Raw genomic sequence first — 22,379 nt, forward strand, 5'->3', positions numbered from 1 at the left:
TACACATCGAGGTGATGATGAAAATCAGCTTGGTCATGAAATGCCTGCGTACGTAATTAATTAGTCGGCAGGCCGCCTGGGAAATTCCCACGAGATATTTATTACGTACACGTAAACTGAACAAGGCACGTTTTCATAATCGGCGAAAACACTCGTGATTAAAAATTTGAAGTCTTGAGTTCAAAACCTGTCGTTTTGTCGGCATTTTGTAGGGAATGAATGCTGTCGAGATATCCGGGCACCGTGTGTTCAGTGACCAAGCAGCAAGCTGGCGCTTGCCAAGCAAGCCGTTCCTTAATAACGGTTTCAAATGGAGTGCTTGCCTGAGTGCTTAAGCCACTTGGCGAGCGCTCCACAAGAAACTTGGTAAGTGAACACACGCCAGATTCATTACATGGCAATGAAGATAAACATCGAGGAGATCTGGACCATGTCGATTTAAATCGTCCCTCAGAGGGCAGATTTCGACACAACACGTGGCGAGTTAGAGCCAACGAGGCAAGTTAGAAGTTGGAATTGAAAGCGGGTTCTATTTTAATTATTCATTTTTCCCAAATGTGGTGAAAAAACCCTGCAACAATTCTTTTGTGGGAGTAGGAAGGGGAAGGGTGGAGGGGGAGGGGGAGGGGGAGGGGAAGGGAGGGGAAGGGTGGAGGAGGGAGGGGGAGGGGAAGGGTGGAGGGGGAGGGGAAGGGTGGAGGAGGGAGGGGGAGGGGAAGGGTGGAGGAGGGAGGGGAGGGGAAGGGTGGATGTGGGAGGGGAAGGGGAAGGTGGGAGGAGGGAGGGGAAGGTGGGAGGAGGGAGGGGAAGGGTGGAGGTGGGAGGGGAAGGGTGGAGGTGGGAGTAGAAGGGTGGAGGTGGGAGGAGGGAGGGGAAGGGGAAGGGTGGGAGGAGGGAGGGGAAGGGGAAGGGTGGGAGGAGGGAGGGGAAGGGGAAGGGTGGAGGTGGGAGGAGGGAGGGGAGGGTGATCGTGGGAGTCCAACAGGGAGGAGGGAGGGAAAGGGGTATGGTGGGAGTCTGGAGGGAGGGGTGGGTGGAGGGATGGGTAGGGTTGCGATGAGGGAGGGGAAGGGGTGGGAGGAGGGACTCAGTGTTACCCAGGAACGCCAGATATCCCTGCCGGTTGTATATAAATAAAAGAAGTCTCTACACACACACACACACACACACACACACACACACACACACACACACACACACACACACACACACACACACACACACACACACACACTTCACTCTAATGTACTGTATTATGCTGTATACATATAATATAGATAATGGTTTCTCAAAAAAGCATGTTCAATCTTCTATATTCTATCCCATCATTATTTTTATCTCCAAAATTCCAAATTAGCTCTGATCCAAAAATCATTTGACATGCCTCATGGCCAGATATCATTGCATATGGTTCTGAATAAGAAAGAAACGTGTCCAGTCATTTTCGAGTAGAGGCTCCGGATGAACGCATGGACGCACGGATTGTCAGCACCCAAAATATTTCCCCAGCTGAGCTGACGCCCAGTTTGGAGGTAAAACAACAAAATAAAAACAATGTAACCCGCAGGGTGACCCGTATCTTGCCAAAAGGTGACCACGTGTGACTTCTTTAAGGTCACACTGAGGTGAACAAAGCTGCTATCCACCAGGAGCGACTCCTTGAGGAATATCTGCCTACGAGAGATTCCGATGAGAATCGTTCTACAGAGTAACCATGAAAAATATGCATTTGCCTCATAACGTCACCAAATGACGTCATAATGTCTCAAGCTTAACATATCTATAAAGCACTCATCGAGGTGTTCAATTTGAGGTACTACACGATATGGTTCCTAAAACTTGAAAATTTGACCTTGGGGTCAAATATGTTTGACCTTAGGTGCTAACCATGAAGGTCAAGGCCAATCGCCACCAAAAATTAATCAGCTGAGCGCCAGACCATGAACTATATTCCCATGAAGTTTGAAGACGATCCGATCAAAATTATTCAAAAAATAAGGGTTTCGTCGACTCCCCTGATTTGCGACAAATTGACCTTGACCATTGACCTTGACCTTCAAAATGTTGTGTGCTGAAAGGGACCTCTATAGGCCTCTGATATGCGAAGTTACAAAAATTTCCAGTGATAACTGTGCTCTGCAGAATTTTTTATACGTGATTACAGACAAACAAACAAACAAAACAACAAAAAAAAACATACAAGCTGACTAACATATCTTGCAAAAACTTCATTTTGGCAAGATAACAAAACAAGGACTACACACTTAACCATAACTACAGTGGTAAGCTTGTACAAGGCATAAAAACAGGTGTCGAGTAGCTATTGAATAATTCAAGGTGAAACTATTCTACAATACACATAACCAAGATCCACTTTGTCCCAAAATTAATAACTCACCACAGATGTAGTGAACCTACCCATGAAGCTGAAATAATAAACATGTGTGAGTTTGGTAGAAAACATGGGTGCAGACTTGGCAGAGGGACGGCATTTCCAGGAGTGTACGTGCACTTGGAAACGCAGAGTTAGCAGAAGCCTGGAGAGATTTTTCAGCAGAAGGGTGTAAAGGTAAGCAGCAAGATGTTTGTCACACGTCAGTGTCATGTACTGCACCATGATTTTCATTGTCTGCTCTGCCCAGTGATACACTAGAAGGTGAAGCAAAGATTAACAAAGCAAATGAGAATTAGAAAACAAAATGGCAAGTAATTATAAAGCAAACTTTTGATTTCGATATGGCATCGAAAATGTTGATCTCTTTATAGAGCGTTGGTATTGCCAAAGCAGTTTGTTGGCAAGGGTTATCCTGGGTCGTTTGCCATTGCCTTCCCAGCGACCTCCCACACTCACAGCAGATTATCTAAGCATTACACCACCGATTCTGGTTACAAAGTAAACTAACAAACTAAAAATTAACCAAAATAAAATTCTGCACCGCTGCATGACACCAGAAGTTTTGAAAATAATTCTCCTTTGCAGATCATGATGCTTCCTTCCGTTGTTTCATTCAGTCCTGTAATAGTGCAAACATCATGACAATTTGTTTGGATTTTTTAAAATTTAAATAAACCAAGAAATGCATCACCAGGAAACCAGCAGAAATGGGGTACAAACACAATCAAGTGGTTTCCGACCACACTGGACTCTAAACTCCAAGGATAGCTGGACTATCATGGTTTTACAAGGACCCACGCCAAGTGGCTAATGTTGGCCCATATTCCGGCGGGATCTATCACCACGCCGATTATATTAATAAGGATTATTACCAATTTAGCCATCCAGGGATACCAATGAATCACAAATGTTTGCATGGAAAATGGTGGTAATGTGAGGTGCAATTACTTGGTTGTAACTATAATGTGACATTTCTTAAAGAAATAAACAAATAATTTATTTGATATGAGACATGGACACAGAATCACAAGACAATCTCGAACATGAACTCAAAAGGAGTCAGGAATTATACCAGAAAAGCTACACCAGAGAAACTAACCCAGCTATGGCACCAGAAACACAATGATCATGCACACATAAATTGTGCAAGAGAGGTGTTAAAGGCATGGGATGAAGAATCCCGTGCCTTTTACTTCTCTCTTCGGTTGCTTGAGTATTCAAACAAGGAGCAGACTACGGAACCGTCCATAGTCGAGTGCTGTAAGTGCAGGGGAGAGAGGCGAGAGCGTCCAAGAGCACAAGGTCCATCAGCCCCATACACGAAAGAGAGCAAGAGGCAAGCACTCAATTTTATAGCCAGCCTCTCTCTCCCGACCAACCAATGGCACTGAACTAATCACGTTTCCACATGCTGACAGATGCGGCACTGACCACATAGGTCCCTCACCCCAGGGTGGCAGAGTGGACCCATCACAATCCTGTGTACGGATAGACAGCGGAGAATCCCGTATATGTTTTTCTCCCCAAGGCAATGCAGATCAATCACTTATCCAGAAGTTCCAACAATCATGGAAACCAGAAAGGTTCAAGGCCCACCTCCCATGCACTTACGGACAGCTGGAAGGAGTGTTCTGTGAGAAGCATGCTGTATTGCACTCGACCCTTGCCCAGCCTTGCCTACTTCAACATACTAGAACAGAAGAGATTAGACACCTAACCTTAATCATCTAAAGCAGTGTTTCTCAAGGTGGGGCGTGGCAATATTTTGGTGGGGCATGAGGATTCAGAATTAATGAATCAATATATGATCGCTTTCATAGCTTTGCTATGAGTTCCCTTCTTGGTTGACTAAGCCATTCCTGGTGGATTTATCTGAAGTACCAGAGCAACACCAAGAGAAGTTATGCGAGTTGCAACAAGATGAGTCTGTGAAAACTCTTTTCAAGATCAAAGGAACCATGATGTGGCTGTCTGAGGAGAGCGAAAAGAAATACCCAAACTCGACTACTTTGGCAAGGGAAGTATTGATAAATTTTCCATCATCTTATTTAGTCGAATGTGGATTTAGTGTTGTTACCGATTTGCTGCAAGCTAAGAGAAATCGACTGGAAATCACGAAATGTGGTGATTTAAGGCTGGAACTGACAAAATTGGTTCCTCGAATCAAACAAATCTGCAGCCAGCGTCAAGGGCAGGGCTCCCATTGAAGTGAGTAGCAATTGAATAAAATTTGCAATAAAGTTTTAGTAAAGCCTTTTGAATACATATGTAGTATATACTGTAGTGTCTCCAATCATGGTGGGGCGTATGATGTTTTTTGAAAATCAATGTGGGACGTGGGACAAAAAGGTTGAGAAACACTGATCTAAAGGATACAATGCCACCTGCTTGCGGTGGTACTAAAGACACCTCTGTTACCTCACCTGGACTCAATAAACAACAAATAACATTTTACCTTCCCTTGCAACCTTTTCATTCAAGCCTTCTCTACAATTCCCCAACCCTCTAATTTATTAGTCCCCCATCGGTTTCAATGGAGGAGACTATAGGTTTGCTCTCCGTCTGTCCGTCCGTCTGTCGATCTGTCCGTCCCGCCTGTTTTTTCAGAATTTTTTTTCCCATACCCTTTAACATATTCAACGAAACTTGGTACATGACTTTATTATGATAAGTTGCAGAATGAGTTCAAGTTTCAGGGCATTTCATCAATTTTTCAGTTTTGCCCTTTTTAAGCATAGAAAATATCACATGTTATAAATAAATGGGTCAGTGTTCAGATGTCCCAACTCCACTCCACTGCTTTGCACCCATCGGCTGGACAACTGGCCTGACTTCACCCCAATAAAATCATGCGCCACCATTGCATGAAACAGCACAGATCGGCAGGCCTCAGGCCGAAGGTCTGGGTGTTAATCCATGGCCCAGTGCAATTGGAATGATCCCAGGTATATGATCACAATGTATTACATATGCACATAAGCCATACACATGTTGTTGCTACATGTAGGTAAATTGGGGTTTTTTAATATAAAATAGGCAAAGCCTGGAAATGAACGAAACACGGTGGGTTATAGTTTCTTCTTCTTCTACATTTTGGTTCCGGTATTGGCCGGAGTGTACGTTAAAGCAAACTAATTTTTTTATCTCGTTTGTTATCCTAGTTGGCTTTATTGGTTTCTAGTATGCAAAAGGTATCAGTAAATTAAAATGGCTTTTCCTTTTATTTTGCTGAATAGACCCAAACATGGTGTGTTGGAGAGTTTCTTCTTCTTCATTTTGGTTCCGGTATCGGCTCGAGCATGTGTTAAAAGCAAACAAATTTTTAACTCCCAACCATTCATTGTGACCGGTAGGGGATATATATTGTAAAGCAATTCTTGCTCTTGCTTTTCTTATTCCTTTCCTTTTCTCAAACCAAAATTTTCCTTCCCTCCCTTCCAAAACCCCCAACTCATTCACCTACGTCATATGTGGCTTGCTCATAAATTAACATTATTAGGATGGTGTTCAACTACTTGATTGTAACTATAATCTGACATTTGGTCAATAATGAACAAGTCAACAATTGTTATTTTACATTCAAGGGCACACAGACAATATCTTTATCTCTGCCACCGAAGGTGGGAGGTTATGTTTATCACCCCAATCTGTTTGTTTGTTTATTTGTGTGCAGGATATCTCAAAAAGTTTTGGACAGATTCGGACGAAACGTGGTGGACACGTTGGGTGCGTGACAAGGAAGAATTGATCCAATTTTGGTGAAGATCCAAATCCGAATCTGGATTCGATAATTTTTTTAAGTGATTGTTCACCATTGAGATAGTGCGAAACCGATATATAGCACGATATCTCAAAAAGTTAACGGATTCGGACACGAGAATAATTTAATTTTCAAAGTGATTCTTCACCATTGAAAGATATGGCCAAAAATGACATACAGAGACATGACAGAAGTAAATAGACACCGTGATTTTTAAAGAATTTATTTATTTAACATTTGAAGTATATTTGATCCATTTTTAGCTCGCCTGCTCGAAGAACAGAGAGCTATAGCGATACCCCCGGCGTGAGCGTCAGCGTCAGCGTGAAAATGTTAAAGTTTTTGGTGCAAGTTATTTCCTTTCTAATGTTTTTATCTATCACACTTTTTTACTGATTACAATATACAAATACATATATTGCTTTAAAATTATTTGGATCAGACTTCACTGCAATGCTTTATAAAAAATATTATTAGACTAGTCTTTTAAAAATGATAAATGTATAAACAGGCGATCATTGGGTGGCTTTGACACCAACTCTCTGATAATATATACACTAGTATTTGGTGGACTTGCCATTTGCAGATTTCAACGCTTTTACTCTTTCAGACATAGAACTAATGAGTTCCGAAATTTTCTCTTGTGGGATTTCTGCCCAGGTTTCACGCAAAAGGTTTAGGAATTCTGCCCATGATGTTGGTTTCCTGGACTTTTTCCACACAGCTCGATCCAATCTGGCCCAGTGTTTAATGGGATTCATGTCAGGAGACTCACTTGACCATGGAAGTCACTTGATCCCATTTCTGTCCTTCCATTCTTTGGTCTTTTTTGAAGGTCGGTATGGAGCTCCATCTTCCATGAACAGAGTGTTGTTTTTGACCATCTGACCAGTGGAGAAGATGGAGAGAAGTCCATCCTCAAGGATAGAAATGTATATCGTAGAGTTGATGTTGCCAGCACACTTCACAAGCTCTGACCGAGCAGTGCTCCAGATTGCTTCCCACACCATCACTGAAAAACCACTGTATTTGACAGTTGGCTGCAATCGGTTCAAAGAGAACTCTTGACTGGGAAGTCTCCAGACCCATACGCGTCCACTGTCAGAAAATTGAGCAAATTGGGACTCATCTGAAAAAATGACAGTTTGCCAAAACTCCAAGGGTCTTTTGGCCATCTCTTCAGCCCACTTCTTTCTCCTTTGAATGTTGGCTGATCTAAGAAGAGGTTTTCTCCTCACTGCTCTCCCATTTCTGGTGGATTTATCTGAAGTACGATAGTAGCTCAGTTGATGAAGGTAGCGCATGGCGGTGCGGTTCTTGAGCTAACTTGGACCTCCTCTGCAACATCTGCTGCCTTGCAATGGGGAATTTTCTCAATGGACCGCTTGACAGTTCAAAGACACCTTTCTGAGGGCCCAGATCGACCAGAACGGGAAGCTGTGGATTCCTTGCCTTCGCTGGTGAATTGCACAATCACCCAATTGACGGTATAAAGTGGAATGCCAAGGTTCTGAGCGATCTGACGCTGGCTGACTCCACCTTCCGATTGGCCAACAATTCGACCTCTTTGAAAATCGCAAAGATCATGCGCTCCCTGGGTTTGAGGCAGAGTTAATTGTTGTACGAGACCCAGGAACTCGTTTCTGCAAATAAATAGTTGAATATTTGTACTTGCTTTATACAGATAAAACTTGCTTTATACAGATTGCGAAATGAGTAAATTTAAGGTGTCTATTTACTTCTGTCATGTCTCTGTATAGCATGATATTTCAGAAATGTATTGGGCCCAATATGTTCTCATGGATCAGGCATTGTGTGGTGGAGGTATGTGCTGTCCCGAGTGCCTTTCTAGTTTGATCTGTATTGTGCAGCAATTGTAACTTTTAGGAAGAGCAAAATATCCCAATCAAGATGTTTATTTTTAAGATGTCTGGGTGTTCCTCTGTGCCTTAAGCATTCGAGCAGAGATGTTACATTGCATCCTTACTTTAATCATTACAGAGAAATCGCTAAGCAAAGTTTTATAAGAGACACTAATTTTTCCAGTTGCACAGACACTCTCCAAGTTGAGAATACAACACAACAGACATTGATTATAATTGGCCAAACAAATTGCATCCACATGCGTGCAGACAAGCATCCACGTGTCCTTGCATATTCACAAAGGCATGCATCAACTCAGCTTGAGAAATATTGTTTTTGAATATTGGTTCAGTGTGATGATATGAAACTTTAAAGTTTCATTAAGTTATTCAGTACATTGGAAAAGCAAACATTTCAGGTTCTTATTTCAATGACCAGATTCTCACTTTCAGGAGGATGAAACGAGTCAAAGACATTTTTTTATCACAATCAGGCACTTTTAAGGGAATATAAATTTTCATCATTGCCATAAATTATTTGGATAAGAGAAATACAACATGTGATTTCACAAAGTGCAATTTAACTTACCTCTTATCGAATGATTGGCACGTTCAGAAATGACTGAGGAACCTCTTCTGTAATAACAAATGCAAGAATAGCTTCCTGACAATTGTGGAAGGACATGTTTGAAAACCAAAACTCTAAAATCTCTCACAAGGAAGTCAGCACCATCTGGAAAAGAGGAATTTACAAATCATTACCATTAAAGACATAATTTAAGCCAAGAGTCTGAATTATGCGTGGGCATGTCTACAGCTTTGTCCTTTGTGTAAAAAGATGTCATCATGCAACACTGAAACTGACATTTTCACAACAGTTTGTAAGCTGGACGATAAACATCACGTTGACCTTCAAAATGAAGAGCCTTTAACAATGCAGAGCCTCACTGCAGTATTTGTATACGTGGCCCCTTTCACAAAATAAGCCAAGACTTTGACCGTGTTTGAGGTTAAAAATACATTTTTATAATTTAGGATATTGTTGCGGACTCGGGATTCGAGGTCGCCATGAGGTGAAGCACTCGGGTCCCTTTCGAACGCCTGGTCCTGAAGCCATCGGACACAGATAACTCCATGCACCGGCAGGTTGCTAAGTAACCACAAATGCCGACTCGCACTGCAAATCTGGGCAGGGTTACAATACTTCGCGTGCTACCTCACCTGTGGATGGCCAAGTCAATTGGGGTCTCGTGCCCTCAGCGCACACTCAGATTACTGCTGAGCAATACAGTGAGTGTGCGCTGGCTAACAATAGTAAATTCGGCAGGGCAGAACTTTCTGGCTAAGCTAATGTGTGGACCAATGAAGGAAAAGATGAAACTGACTGAGTTCATTTATTACAAAAGCAATTTATTACAAGCGAAGGTGAGAAAGGTCATGTTGCACATTAAAGGGTTTATTCACAGGTATGTACAGCATGGGACAGCAAGGAATTGTGGGTGCAGCAAAAGAAATGCAATTATGTACAAAAAGAAAGAGGACACAGAGCAGAATTAACCCGAGATAAACTTCTACAATCTTAACTAATATTATACATGTTTCAGGCACCATCAGACATACACCCAAGAAAAATAAAGATAGCCATAAAGAGGAGAAGCAGTTGAGGTGTAAACGACCTCATTGTCGATTGGCGCGGTCGATAGTCCTACGTAACCCAATCGCTTAGGAGGGGGAGGAGGGAAGAAAACTGGGGTGTCTATAGTGCGTGAGTGGGAGATGCAAATGGGGTGTAATGAGGTGGAGAGGAAGGGGTGAAGATGTGGGTCAGTGGAGAATTAGAGAAACAAAGGAAAGAAAAGAACGTGTGAGGATAGACTTACATGAATGTAAAGAGGTCTGTACATGTAAATGCCAACAGTGTCAGGCGGCGCTCGGTCTGGTTTCTGGCTCTCCATTCCATGACCCCAGGAACAAAAGGCAGACTGTGGTGTACTGGGCCTGCGGGGGCAGGGCGTGATGCGGGGAGCGTGGTGGAGGCATGGAGGAGTGGTTTTGGAGTGGTCACGTGTCTGCACGAGATATAGGAGTTCGCGCCGCCTGAGGCGTGGGGTAGTCATTGTAGTCTGTGGTGCCGGTGTAGTCGCTGTGTAGTAGTGTGCATCCAGTGGGCAATAAACAGTGTTCGAGAATCCTCACGACTCTGCGAGTCCCGCTGCCCTCCGGACATTACATTTGGCGACGAGTCTGTTCGGATCGGCGTGTGCAGAGTGCCTGGGTTACATCGGATTGACGTGCAGTTTTGGCCGGGGCGATTGGATCGTGGCAGCGAGTACCTCAGCGCACCTCGCGCGGTTTGAGGTCTACACCGGGCGAGGGTCCCGGAGGAGCGCATCGCGAGTTTCGCGCGCCACACGCACAGGCTTCGGGGCCAGGCGTCTCGCCGTCACGGACGGCTCGAGGATGGCAGAAGGTCGGGGCACGGCGCACGGACGCGTGCCCGTCTTCATCGGAGACGACTTCGAATTGTTTTCTGAACAATTGGGCTGCTATTTCCACGCGAATGATGTGGACGATGAAAGCAAACGCAAATCGATCTTGCTCGCCTTGCTATCAACAGAACATTATCGGCTGCTGAGTGATTTGGTATCACTTCATTATCGCATGCACGGCTTCAGGGCGGGTCGGGTCCTGCAGCCTGACGTCCCGCCGGCGCCTGCGAGTCACGTTGAGTGGACGACGGCCGCGCTCGGAGTTCGTTTTATTTCTGCTTTGCAAACTTCGGGAATGGTTTCTGCGAGGCCACGGCTAAAGGACGAGGGCATGAAGTTCAGCTCAGACGCGGCGTCGGGTGTCGCACAAGCTCCGAAGAATGTCCGGGGTCTCGATGGTCAGTGCGCAGCAGATGATTCGGAGGTCAGCGCGATGTTCCAGGCGCGCACAGCCGCACGCACGGTCTTCGGCACGGGTCGGGACCGAGCGTTGCAATGCAGTCAAACGGACGGCGGTCTGAGCACTCGGGGACGTCTACGGTGTGTGTGCCGAGAGTCATTGCCCATCATAACGGTCATGTATGGCGGTGTGCGAAGCGACCCTTACGTCCCGGGTCGAGACCTACTGCCGGTACGGTGTTTTGTGCATGACGTTAACTTTAACGCCCCGGGTCGAGTCTTGCAGTCTGGGTATAGAGATCCTGGCGACCTGGAGTGGGAGATGCTGCCGATGTTGACCCTGTCTTCAATTGGTCCGGAGGTGACAAGATCAATGACAATGGAGATCGAGATAATCGGGGCACTGATGCTGCCAATGTTGGACCTGGTTTCAATTGGTCTGAAGGTGACAGGACCAATGCCAGTGGAGGTCGAGATGTTCGGGGCACTGATCGGGTGTCGAGTTGAGTCCGCTCGTGCTACCCTCGCATTGCACACGTATGCCGGTGAAGCGCTGCCGGCGGTTGGCGGGGCACACGTCTTGGTTGCCCATCAGGGTCGGCGGGTTGCGCTCCCGCAGTTCGTGGTGCGAGGGGAGGGCACGCAGTTCTTGTTTCGGAGTTCGTACCTCCAGGTGCACCTGTGCCTCCTTCGGGGCACGTACCTCCGGTTGGGCCTGGGCCTCCCTCGAGACGCGAGGGCGAGGTTCCGGCGACGGGAGCTGCCGTTCATTGCTTCCTGCGACGATGATGTACGGTTCTGGAGCAACGGGAGCCATGCCAGCCGCGATGAGCTCTCGCGCTTCGGCTGCGCTCATGATACAGTGCGCACTCGTGTCGTTCAGGCGATTTCAGCGGGGAATTGGAGCGAGTCAGTCACGTTCAAGAAGTTCGCGGATCGCGACCATCGACGACAAGCAGGTCATCGCAACATATTGACGACGACCGAGAGACGGACACGCGATGTGATTCATGGGTTGCTGTTTCTTGCGTATTTGATTTTTATTGCTCGAGTGATGCAGCTTAGCGTTGTTAAAATAAATGCCGACAGTTCGTGTGTGAGCATAATATGTTTGGCTGGGATCAATCGATGGGATGTTCGATATGACCAATGTGATATGAAGGCCTTGGGGGCGATCGTGGCAAATAAAGAGGTCTTTCTGGTCTCCAGCTGCGAGGGCAGTCCACGGTTCGCTACCCTGTCATGTGTGGGGATTATATTGGGAGAACGCGCTGTATGAAAAGGGGAGTTTGCATCTGCGCAGATGATGTTCTTGTTGCTTTATGGCATGACTGGATGTGATGTGTGGTTTTGTATGGGATTGCTGGGACTGCAGCCGGCTGATTGCCGGTTCGACTCGCGTGTGGGGCTCAGAGATCGACTCAGAGCCGGGGCTGGTTCGCTGCTCAGCGTTACCCCCACTCCTGGGTTCGCCAAGGTCAGACGTGCCTGGCGCCCTGGAGCGCAACTCTCTGTTCTTGCCAATGCCGTTTGGACGTACGTTGGAATCTCGGCTGATTGTAATGCGTGGGTTTGTTATGGGGTTGATGGTGCGCCCAGCCGACGGCGCTGTTCAGCGTCACCGCCCAAGGTCAGACGGGTTTGGCGCCGGGTGGCACACACCTCTGTACTCGCCAAGGTCGGCTGCGCTGGCGCCACTGGGTCCAGACAACGAGCTTCTGGGCTCGGAATGTTTATCTGATTCGGGTCTGTCTGGGGGAGATGTGCCGCCTTGTCGGCCGGGGGCGTTTGATGGTGCCGGGGGAGGTTTGCTCGGGAGGTCGTCGCGACCTCGCCGGAGGGCGTGTAAGCATGAGCCGCCTGGGGACGCTTCTGCTGCGTAGTGATGCTGTGCTTCCCGCCTTGCGTCTTGATATCTGTAACGCGGTCAGGGTTTTTGTGGGTTCATCGTGCAACGCAGTCTTCGGAACCTGTCCGTTGCAGTTCAACTCGCTCGCATCGACACGTTATATGGTGTGATGTGCCTGTGCTTTTTGGTTATTATCGTTTTTGTGCCTCTCTGCTTTTATATCATGGTATTCTGTGCCGATTATGCTTATTATTATGATGGTCATTTTATAATCATAGTTTTAGGAGGGAGGAGTGTGGTGTACTGAGCCTACGGGGGCAGGGCGTGATGCGGGGAGCGTGGTGGAGGCGTGGAGGAGTGGTTTTGGAGTGGTCACGTGTCTGCACGAGATATAGGAGTTCGCGCCACCTGAGGCGTGGGGTCGTCGTTGTAGTCTGTGGTGCCGGTGTAGTCTCTGTGTAGTAGTGTGCATCCGGTGGGCAATAAACAGTGTTCGAGAATCCTCACGACTCTGCGAGTCCCGCTGCCCTCCGGACATTACATGTAAATGCCAACAGTGTCAGGCGGCGCTCGGTCTGGTTTCTGGCTCTCCATTCCATGACCCCAGGAACAAAAGGCAGACCAGTTGCAAGATAAGCAGGGCAGAGCAGAAGAGCAAAAGAGAGAGAGAGAGAGAGAGAGAGAGAGAGAGAGAGAGAGAGAGAGAGAGAGAGAGAGAGAGAGAGAGAGAGAGAGAGAGGGAGAGCACGATCAGAGCTCCCCTTTTTATACTTCACCAGTGGGGGCAGCGCTTGACAGCGGAACATGCGAAGTGATGGGTATTTCCCCGTGCCCTCAATGGCACGTGGACTTGAACCACTGTGTTGGCCACACCCTGGCGAGGGTTTGCCCCTGGAAATGGCCCCATTTGCTTCATGCTTTGCCATGCAATGGAGCTCCGAGAATAACATGGAGAGATCGCGCACCCTGCCCATGAGCTCTTACCCACTGGTCCCAAAAGGCGGTGGTGGTTGTTAATGACGACTCTGGTTGAGCGATGGCAGCGGTGGTGTCCGGAGTGGTGAAAGTGTATTTATGTATATATATATATATATATATATATATATATATATATATATATATATATATATATATATATATATATATATATATATATATATACAAACACACAAACACACAAACACACAAACACACAAACACACACACACAATGTTGTTTTTCTAATCCCCATAATCTGTCCCACACTGGTGCCATGTCTTCATAATAAACTCAAGTCCCCAACCTACCAAACTGGCACACACCCATCCAAATGCACTCTTTAGTTTCACCATTATCTTCTGTTCAGTACTAAAAATCACCTCTGGTAAAATAAAATGTAACTCAGAGCATTATTGAAACAAAAAACACAAAATTGAGACATAATTCAAAGTAATCAAAGACTGCAGTGGGTACCTTGTATTCGTTTTCCGTTATGGTCAAACCACCTGCACTCAGGGTTGATAAAATCTCCATCTGTTACTTGGATGGAACAAGGTAGCCTTGCATATTCGTCAGAAAGGTGGAAATAAACTGTTGATCGAGTTAACCCAAAAAGGGAAAGGCAGCGGAATGAAGAAAATAAGGCAATAAAATAATATGGAAAAAAAAGAAATCATAAATTATTGTAAGGTGTCATTTACTGTACAAATCTCATATTGGTGAAGGATTGATTACAAAAGGGGAAAACTGAGAAAAGAAAGGGGAGGAGGATAGAGCTGAAGACGAGGTAGTAAGAATTAGGGAGAAAGCAGAGAGGGTTGGGAAAGCAGAGTGGCAGATGATAGTTGTAGTTGGTGGGAAGGGGAAGATTGAGAGGGTGTAAAAATAACATGTACATTCTGTATACACATGGAAAAAAGTTAATCACAGACTACATTTTCCAGGATAATAATAATAACTGAGAAATTTATTCAGAAACTGTATTTATAAAAAATAAAAACATCTTTTTGTAAGGTAAGCATGTTCAACAAATGACGAGTCAAATTCAGAGGTTTTGTTGGGTTTTTTAAATGATAAAATAAGGATGTCTGTAATGCAAGTTTTACACCAAAAGAAACATGTTGACTTTAGAATGGGGCTTCTGGTTGTTTGTTGTTTCATCTGCAACTTGTGGCTGCTGGTTGCATCGTTTTTATGGAAGGGCAGCTGTGCTGCTGATGTAGTGTCCTCTGTTACCAGTAAGGCCTAAGTCACATTTGCTCTACAGCGAGGATACGGCGGCCGTACGCCCTCTGAATTGACAGAAACGTGTGGCGGCCGCAGAGTTTCTGAGGTGGCCTCAGGGTGGCCCTACGCCGTATGGCTATATTTTACAGGCCGTAAGGTCGCCGTGGAATTATAACGTGGAGTTATAACTATTTTCATTGCTACGTTCGCCGTAGCAATTCGACAAACCGAAAAAAAAAACTGGTAAAAAATAAAAATTAACCCATTCGTTACAGCCTGTCTGGCCGCACGTTCGCCTTAGGGCCCCCCTGCGGTCCCCCTGCGGTCGCCCTTGCGGGCACCTTCCGTCTGCCTTGAAAAGAATATGGCCGCCGCAGGAACGCCCTAAGGTCACCGTGCGACATCAAATCAAAGACCGTATGGCAACCCCACGTTTTTGGTCTCCACAATTTATAAATACGCCGTGCGGCTCCCCGAAAAATAAAAACATATGTGACTGCTACATTGTGTGACGGAGGAAATACTGTGGCCGCCGTATAATTGCTAATGGCCGTAGATTTTGGAGACCCCACGGCCGCCGTGGCAAATGTGACCTAGGCCTAAGCTGCTATTCATTTTGCTGATCTCAGAATGATGACAGCTTGAGTCAACACACCTGGTGTTATTTTAACAGTACAACAGGGGCTTAAACTCAGGATCCTAACATCTTAAGTTGGCCACCCTAACCACGAAGCCAACACCAAGCTTGTTGGAGTGGATTATAAGAATATTTCAGTCACTCATTATCCCTTTGAGTACGGTGAAAACCTGCATGAAGAGGTGGAAGACGTATCATACCACCCAGACTCTACCCAGATCAGGTTGCCCATCCAAACTCAGCAACCGGGCAAGCAGAAAACTGTTTCAGGATGTCACTGTAAATTCAACAATGACTTTGAAAGATCTGAAAGGCTATGTCCGAGATGAGGGTCAGTGTTCATCAATGGACAATATCCTGTTCCCTTCACAAAGCTGGCCTCTTTGGACAGGTTGCAAGAAATAAGCCATTACTGAAAAAGATGCATCTCAAAGCTCGTATGGAGTTTGCGAAAAAGCATCTTAATGACACTGCAGGCATGTGTTTTTGCAGTGACACTGCAGAAAAGTTTTGTGGTCAGACGAGACAAAAATTGAACTTTTTGGTCTAATTTCAAAGCGTTGCGTTTGGTACAAGCCGAACACTGAACATCGCCCAGTGAACACCATCCCCTTCTGTCAAGCATGGTGGGTGGCATCATGTTATGAGATTGCTTTTCATCAGCTGGGACTGGCAAGCTTGTCAGGATAGTCGGGACAATGGACGCTGCAAAGTACAGGAGAATCCTTGATGAAAACCTGCTTGAGTCAGCCATGAATCTGAAACTAGGTGGGAGATTCACATTTCAGCAGGACAATGATCCAAAGCACAAAGCTAAGGCCACACTGGAAAAGCTGAATAAGAAGAAAATATATGTTCTTGAGTGGCCCAGTCAAATTCCTGACTTGAACCAAATTGAACATTTATGGCGAGACTTGAAGATTACAGTCCATCGACGATCCCCATCAAACTTGGCAGAACTAGAGAAATTTTCACATGAAGAATGGGCAAAGATTTCACCAATCTCACTGTGCAAAGCTGTTAGAGACCTACCCAAAAAAAACTCATAGCAGTCATTGCTATAAAAGGTGATTCCACCAAGTACCCATCATCAGGGTACATCAGGGTACCCATCACCAAGTACCCATCATCATGTACCCAAGTACAATCCACCATCAGGGGCTGAATACTTTTACAACCAGTGAATTTTGATTTGTACATGTTTTTGCAGGAATTCCTGATATGTAACCTTCTTTAACTATAACAGTGTTTGGTTTGATCCCCTCATTTATAAATAAAAAGGTTCATTTTGAAAAATTGTTTCTACATAATTCGTAATTCACCTAAATATGGCATTATTGGTGAGGGGGTGGGGGGGAGGGCGAATCGTTTTGCAGGTCACTATATGTTGCCGGATAAAGTAGATAACGACGATAACATGCCTGGCTTATCAGTTCCAGCAGTTCTCATATTCAGTGATGCTGGCAAGCTTGAATTCGACACAATATCACAGGTACCAACCACATCACAGCAGCTTCATGCCTGATGTTGGCTTAATGGTTCGGGTGGCAGGCTTGGGATGCTTGGGTCCTGAGCTCAAATCCTGCTAGACCATTGATTTAATACCATGTAGGGTTGACTCAGCCTGTCATCCTTCTGAGGTCGGGAAAATGAGTACCAGCTTGCTGGAATGATTCAGCCATTCGAGTATCCTGCGTTGGAGTGGCGACCCATCCAGGATTGTGCGCAATAGCCCAGGAGACTGCTTCGGCAGCACTGCACTCTGTACAGAGTACGATCCCAATGGATGGATGGACATCAGCTTCACATGGTGATGGTAGGTCAAGGATCTGCATCATTTCAGAATAAATATGGATCATTTGCATGAAATTAAGGACATTCAAAGACAAAATCTGGTTCAAACAGTGACGGCAATGGACAAGGTGCTGAGGTTAATCAGACATGGCTACTTTAGTCCCACTCTCGTGAAGCAGCTTATTGTTTCTGCTGCTTGCTGTTCTCCAAGTCAACTGCCAATGCTCGATCATCTTTTCAGAAGCTGGCTGGATTTAATCACTGGAAGAAGATGAGTAAAGTCGTGGCTCATGAGGATCGTGTCAGCCACCGCAAATATTTCCGTACCGGGAGTGAAACAAGCTGGACAATCTCTCATGGGACAGGAAGAGATGCAGCCCTAGAGTGTATGATTAATTTGGAACCGGATCAATGGTGAGAAGTTCTACAACGTGTGCTGAACTGCATTAAGGTCCTGGCTTCACAGAAGTTGGCATTGTGTGGCCATGAAGAAATCCTTGCAGCTGCTGGGGAGAAGAACATTGGGAACTTCGTATCTCTTCTCAAACCCAGGGCTGAGTATGACCCCGTCGTACTGCAAAACCATCTCACATATGCCCAGCAGAATCATAAATCAGTTTCCCACTTATCCCCTCAAACTCAGAATGAGTTAATCAACATTCTTGCCTCTGGGGTGAGGGATGAACTTTTGCATGCCATCAAAAGGAACAAAACAGTACTAAGGAGTCTTGATTGACTCAATTCCTGATGCAGGACACCGGGAACAAATGTCTGAGGTTATCAGGTTTGTTGATGTACATTTCATCAACAAAAATGTATCCATTAAAGAAGCCTTTCCTGTGTCATCCAAGTTCATTCAAAGGATGCAGCCGCCATCGAGAAACTGATCATCAATAAGCTCGAGTCTGACAACCCCCTGTTATATGATTGTCGGTCTCAGTGTTATGACAATGTAGCTGTAATGTCTGGCCATATATCTGGTGTGCAGAAGAGGATCTTAGACATAAATCCCCAGGCAATGTTCATCAATTGTGACAATGGCAGTTTGAACCTGGCAGGAGCTCACTTCACAAGTGAAGAAACACTTGTAGTGACATTATTTGCAAATATTGAGAGTTTATATCACTTCTTTTTCACATTCAACTCTTCGATGGGAAAAAAAATGAAACAGACGATAACCATCACATTCAAGCGGGAGTCAGAGACTGCTTGAGTGCTAGATTAGAGGCTGTAGGTGGGCCGACTGGAAAGACTGAGGATCAAAATGAAACATCAGAAACTAGGGGATATGCAGGACAGTTGGTGCAGTGTCCTGACTCTCAACGTTTTTACTCTTCTTCTTTCTGGCATGACAGCCTGGTGAAAATAAATCCTGTACAAAAAAAAAAGACCAATATCCTAGCATGAACTTACTGGAGCCTTCTCATGATATCAAAGCCCCTTTAAGTGAAGATCTCCAAAATTTGAGATGACTTGTGTGAAAACTCCATGAACCAAGGCAAAGAACGATGCGAAGTATGGGGAGTGGAGGTGCAGAGAAGAAGAATAATAAGAAGACTGGCTGGAGAACTGGCACAAGACGAAGGTCTCTCAGCAGAGGAAGAGATCGTGCGAGTCATGAGAAGAGTTCCGGACCAGCTCCAGCAGGAACTCAATGAAAGGTTTGACTTTCTACTCGACATCAGAAATATCCTAGACAACAAGTACTCGAGAACAACAAGGAATATAGCCACTCGTGGTAAGAGGCTGCAGGAAGGTTTGGTAAAGATAAAGCAAAACGTAATAAAACGAAGAAGAAAACATCCAAGACACAGACACAGACACACAAAGACATAGACAGAGAATTAACAAAAGTCTGGCAAAATAGGATGAAACTTCAATGATGTAGGAAGTAGGAATTGACATTCCTCTTTTAAAAGCCGCGTAGATCGTACGATAATGGGAAGCACATTACAAGTAGTGAATTCCAAAGCGAGGCAGCACGAGGGATAAAACTGTTTGTATAGCATTTTGGTCTGCACTTTGGATCAGCTATAGTGTGTGGATGTGCAGAGGGGGCAAACCGAGTCATGCGTCCAAACACATACAGGAGGAACCAAGTTAGAAAGGCAAGCAGAACATTTGCCATTAAAATATCTTCACCAAAGAAGAAGACAACGAACAAAGAACACTGACTATTGCCATTGACCTAATCCTGAAACAAGGAAAATCCTCTTCACAGGACCACTGTGAAGATGGGGGTGACTATGCTAGGTAGGGGGAAAAAAAAACATTCCTACCTCCAAAGATGTGATGACTCTTAGTCTGGCTCCTACCCATTGACCTGCCTGGTTAGGTAAGACCTATCAGAAGCAAAGCCCCCACCAGTATAACTCTCTGGGTCACAGGAGCATGCAAGCTTCCCCACTTCAATCAAAGTGGTAGTCACAATCGGGGAAGCGGCATACATGGAGATTCCAGTAGGTTCCAGTAGACCCACAGACATGGAGAATATAAATATACATTCAGTAATATCTTCCTGGATTATTCACTCTAACTCTGAATTGAACAAATATGTGAAGTGGCATTTAGTGTTCCTTTCACCTTTGTTTTGGCATACTGCATCGAGTGGAGTGGTCAATGGTCAATTAATTGAAATTTTAATATAAAGATCCTAGTTTCACAATGTCTATGTGGAGTTGGGGATTTGGGGAAGGCGGGGGGTGGGGGTGCGAAAAATTATGTCTTTGCCCCCGGGCACCAGACACCCTCAGTACTCCACTGCAATGATATTACTTTCTCCAAAGCTTGAGCAGCTGAAAGTGCATTATTCACGTTGATACCCCTCCAATGCTGTACGTGCTAAGTGTGCAAAATTGCCTTGGCCTCGTGATGAATGGAAAATACAGCCTGTCCTTGCTGAGAGTTCTTTCATCTATGTTTGAAAGAAAATTTGAATTTGATTGAATATTACCTTTTTCAAACAGTAGTATTTTGTTGGAGGCATGCTTATCTTTTTCCCATGTGTATACAAGGTCCTCAATGCATAGGATATACATTTAGATTTAGATTTCACTTACATTCATTGATCACTTTGCCATGAATATGTTTTGAGGAGTGCACGTCCCTTTCCATTTTCATATTGAGAGACCCAGGCCATTGTGAATCCGAACTGACCTGGTTCGGTAAACGAGAAGTTCGTAGGACCCTCACATGTGTCATACATGATGACCTGGTGGATTTGCCGAGCACACGGTGGAAGGGATTCCATGGAGGGTTCCCTGGTGTTGCAAAGGTATAACGAGAGGTTTTACTTCGGCATCTCGTTCAGGACACATGTAAAGGCATGTACAGTATTTCTGTGCATGTATTACAGGTAAATTACACATTGCATTCCACTGATAGCAAACAATATTTTTCCCATTCTCATAGATTACTACAATCTGGTATTGTGAAGACAATTTAAGGCATAATAGAGACTTGGATTATCTCCCTTTGATCACTTCTCTCTCTTCCGCTTCTCGTAGTAAATGTCCAAATACAATAACTTAACGTCCTGACATGTTTCATCATAATAATAATTAATTACATGCTCTCTGCTGATGGAGTCATCACTGACATAGCTCCAGATCAGGAAAGATGCAGCTATGAGGCAAAGGTTCAACCCAGACAACATGTGTTTAGAGTTTTGTCCTTGTGTTGGCTCAAAGGCAGACCCGTTGTGAAAATACTGCACTGGATATGTTGACTCATACAACTATTAACTTGCAATTGGTCACTGGCTTTGACACCAGGACACTCGGCATCAAAAAACGTATAATCGAACAAAGATTCCAGTGGAGCACCTCGCCGCCATAAGAGCATTTAAATGGCATCGGATGTGGAAATAAATGCGAATTGTTGATCCCAGCTTGCCGGCTCGATGACAGAAGATGCCATTTGCATTTTTGCTACACCCATCCCTACCTTGTTTAGAATCCCGTGCTGGCACAGGCAACTTGCTAGTGACTAGAAATAAGTAAAAGCATAAGAGGAAGCTTGCTTAACATCATCGATTGACCTTCAATCCGAAGTTTGTTTCATTATACAACTAGAATAGTACTCAGAGAGCACATACCTCTGCCAAGCTGAACTGTTTACGTTATGTTTCGCACAGATAGGCCGGATCCGGATCTGGACCTGAACCAAAATCGAATTAGCTTGTTCTTGTCTCCTACCCAACTCATCCACCTAGTTTTGCCAAAACTCGACAACTTTTTCAAATATCATGACATATATTGTTTTTGGCACCATCTCTCAATGGTGAACAACCACTTCACAAATTAAAAAACAATTCTTGTATCGAGATCCAGATCTTCACCAAAAACGAATAATTTTGTCCTTGTCGCACACCCAACCTGTCCACCAAATTTCGTCTGAATCCATCCATAACTTTTTGAGATGTCATGTTGTATGTATGTGTATATATATATATATATATATATATATATATATATATATATATATATATATATATATATATATATATATATATATATATATATATATATTGTGACGTCCACGGGACTTGAACAGTCCCGCCAATGTAGAATGAGCCGAAACGATGGAGGCGGTTTATTTATTTATAACCCAAACATGGCGGTTCTAATCGCTCTGCTGCAAACGGGACGAGGAAGGTGGCACGAGTCACTTTTCACTGAGTTGATGACGTTTATTCCTTTTTTATAATTACCAGAAATAACAAGACTCGGCAAGAAGAGGGATCCGGGGCGATTCGACGGGATAGTGTGGGATCGGGCGTGGGGAAAAACACAGACAATTCCAACGAATATACAGTTCTCAATCACTCTAAGGCGCCAAGCAGACACACACACACACACACACACACACACACACACACACACACACACACACACACACACACACACACACACACACACACACACAAAACGTAGCTATCTCTAGTGGTCAGGCTGGACCGTGGTGTGGACGCAACTGTCCCTGGATCGG

At 44.9% G+C, this 22,379-nt stretch overlaps 1 protein-coding gene across 6 annotated transcripts in view; it reads right to left on the bottom strand.

Annotated features, from left to right (window-relative positions):
- The window catches only part of LOC147026396 (zona pellucida-binding protein 2-like), an 86,119-nt gene that overhangs the window by 47,874 nt on the left and 15,866 nt on the right, over positions 1 to 22,379 (bottom strand). For 4 of the 6 annotated variants that reach the window (XM_085881799.1, XM_085881798.1, XM_085881797.1 and 1 more), the window contains exons 2-5: positions 20,450 to 20,650; positions 14,207 to 14,323; positions 8,607 to 8,750; positions 2,419 to 2,649 (exon numbers count right to left, since the gene is read on the bottom strand). In XM_085881799.1, the coding sequence (XP_085737925.1) occupies positions 2,419 to 2,649; positions 8,607 to 8,750; positions 14,207 to 14,323; positions 20,450 to 20,650 (693 nt within the window). The remainder of the gene's footprint in view (positions 1 to 2,418; positions 2,650 to 8,606; positions 8,751 to 14,206; positions 14,324 to 20,449; positions 20,651 to 22,379) is intronic. The other 2 variants (XM_085881800.1, XM_085881801.1) reach the window with 1 other exon arrangement.

The sequence above is a fragment of the Eptatretus burgeri genome, chromosome 5 (genome assembly GCF_056783735.1).
Source record: "Eptatretus burgeri isolate ZD-2024b chromosome 5, Ebu_testis_v1, whole genome shotgun sequence".
In the NCBI taxonomy this organism is placed as follows: domain Eukaryota; kingdom Metazoa; phylum Chordata; class Myxini; order Myxiniformes; family Myxinidae; genus Eptatretus; species Eptatretus burgeri.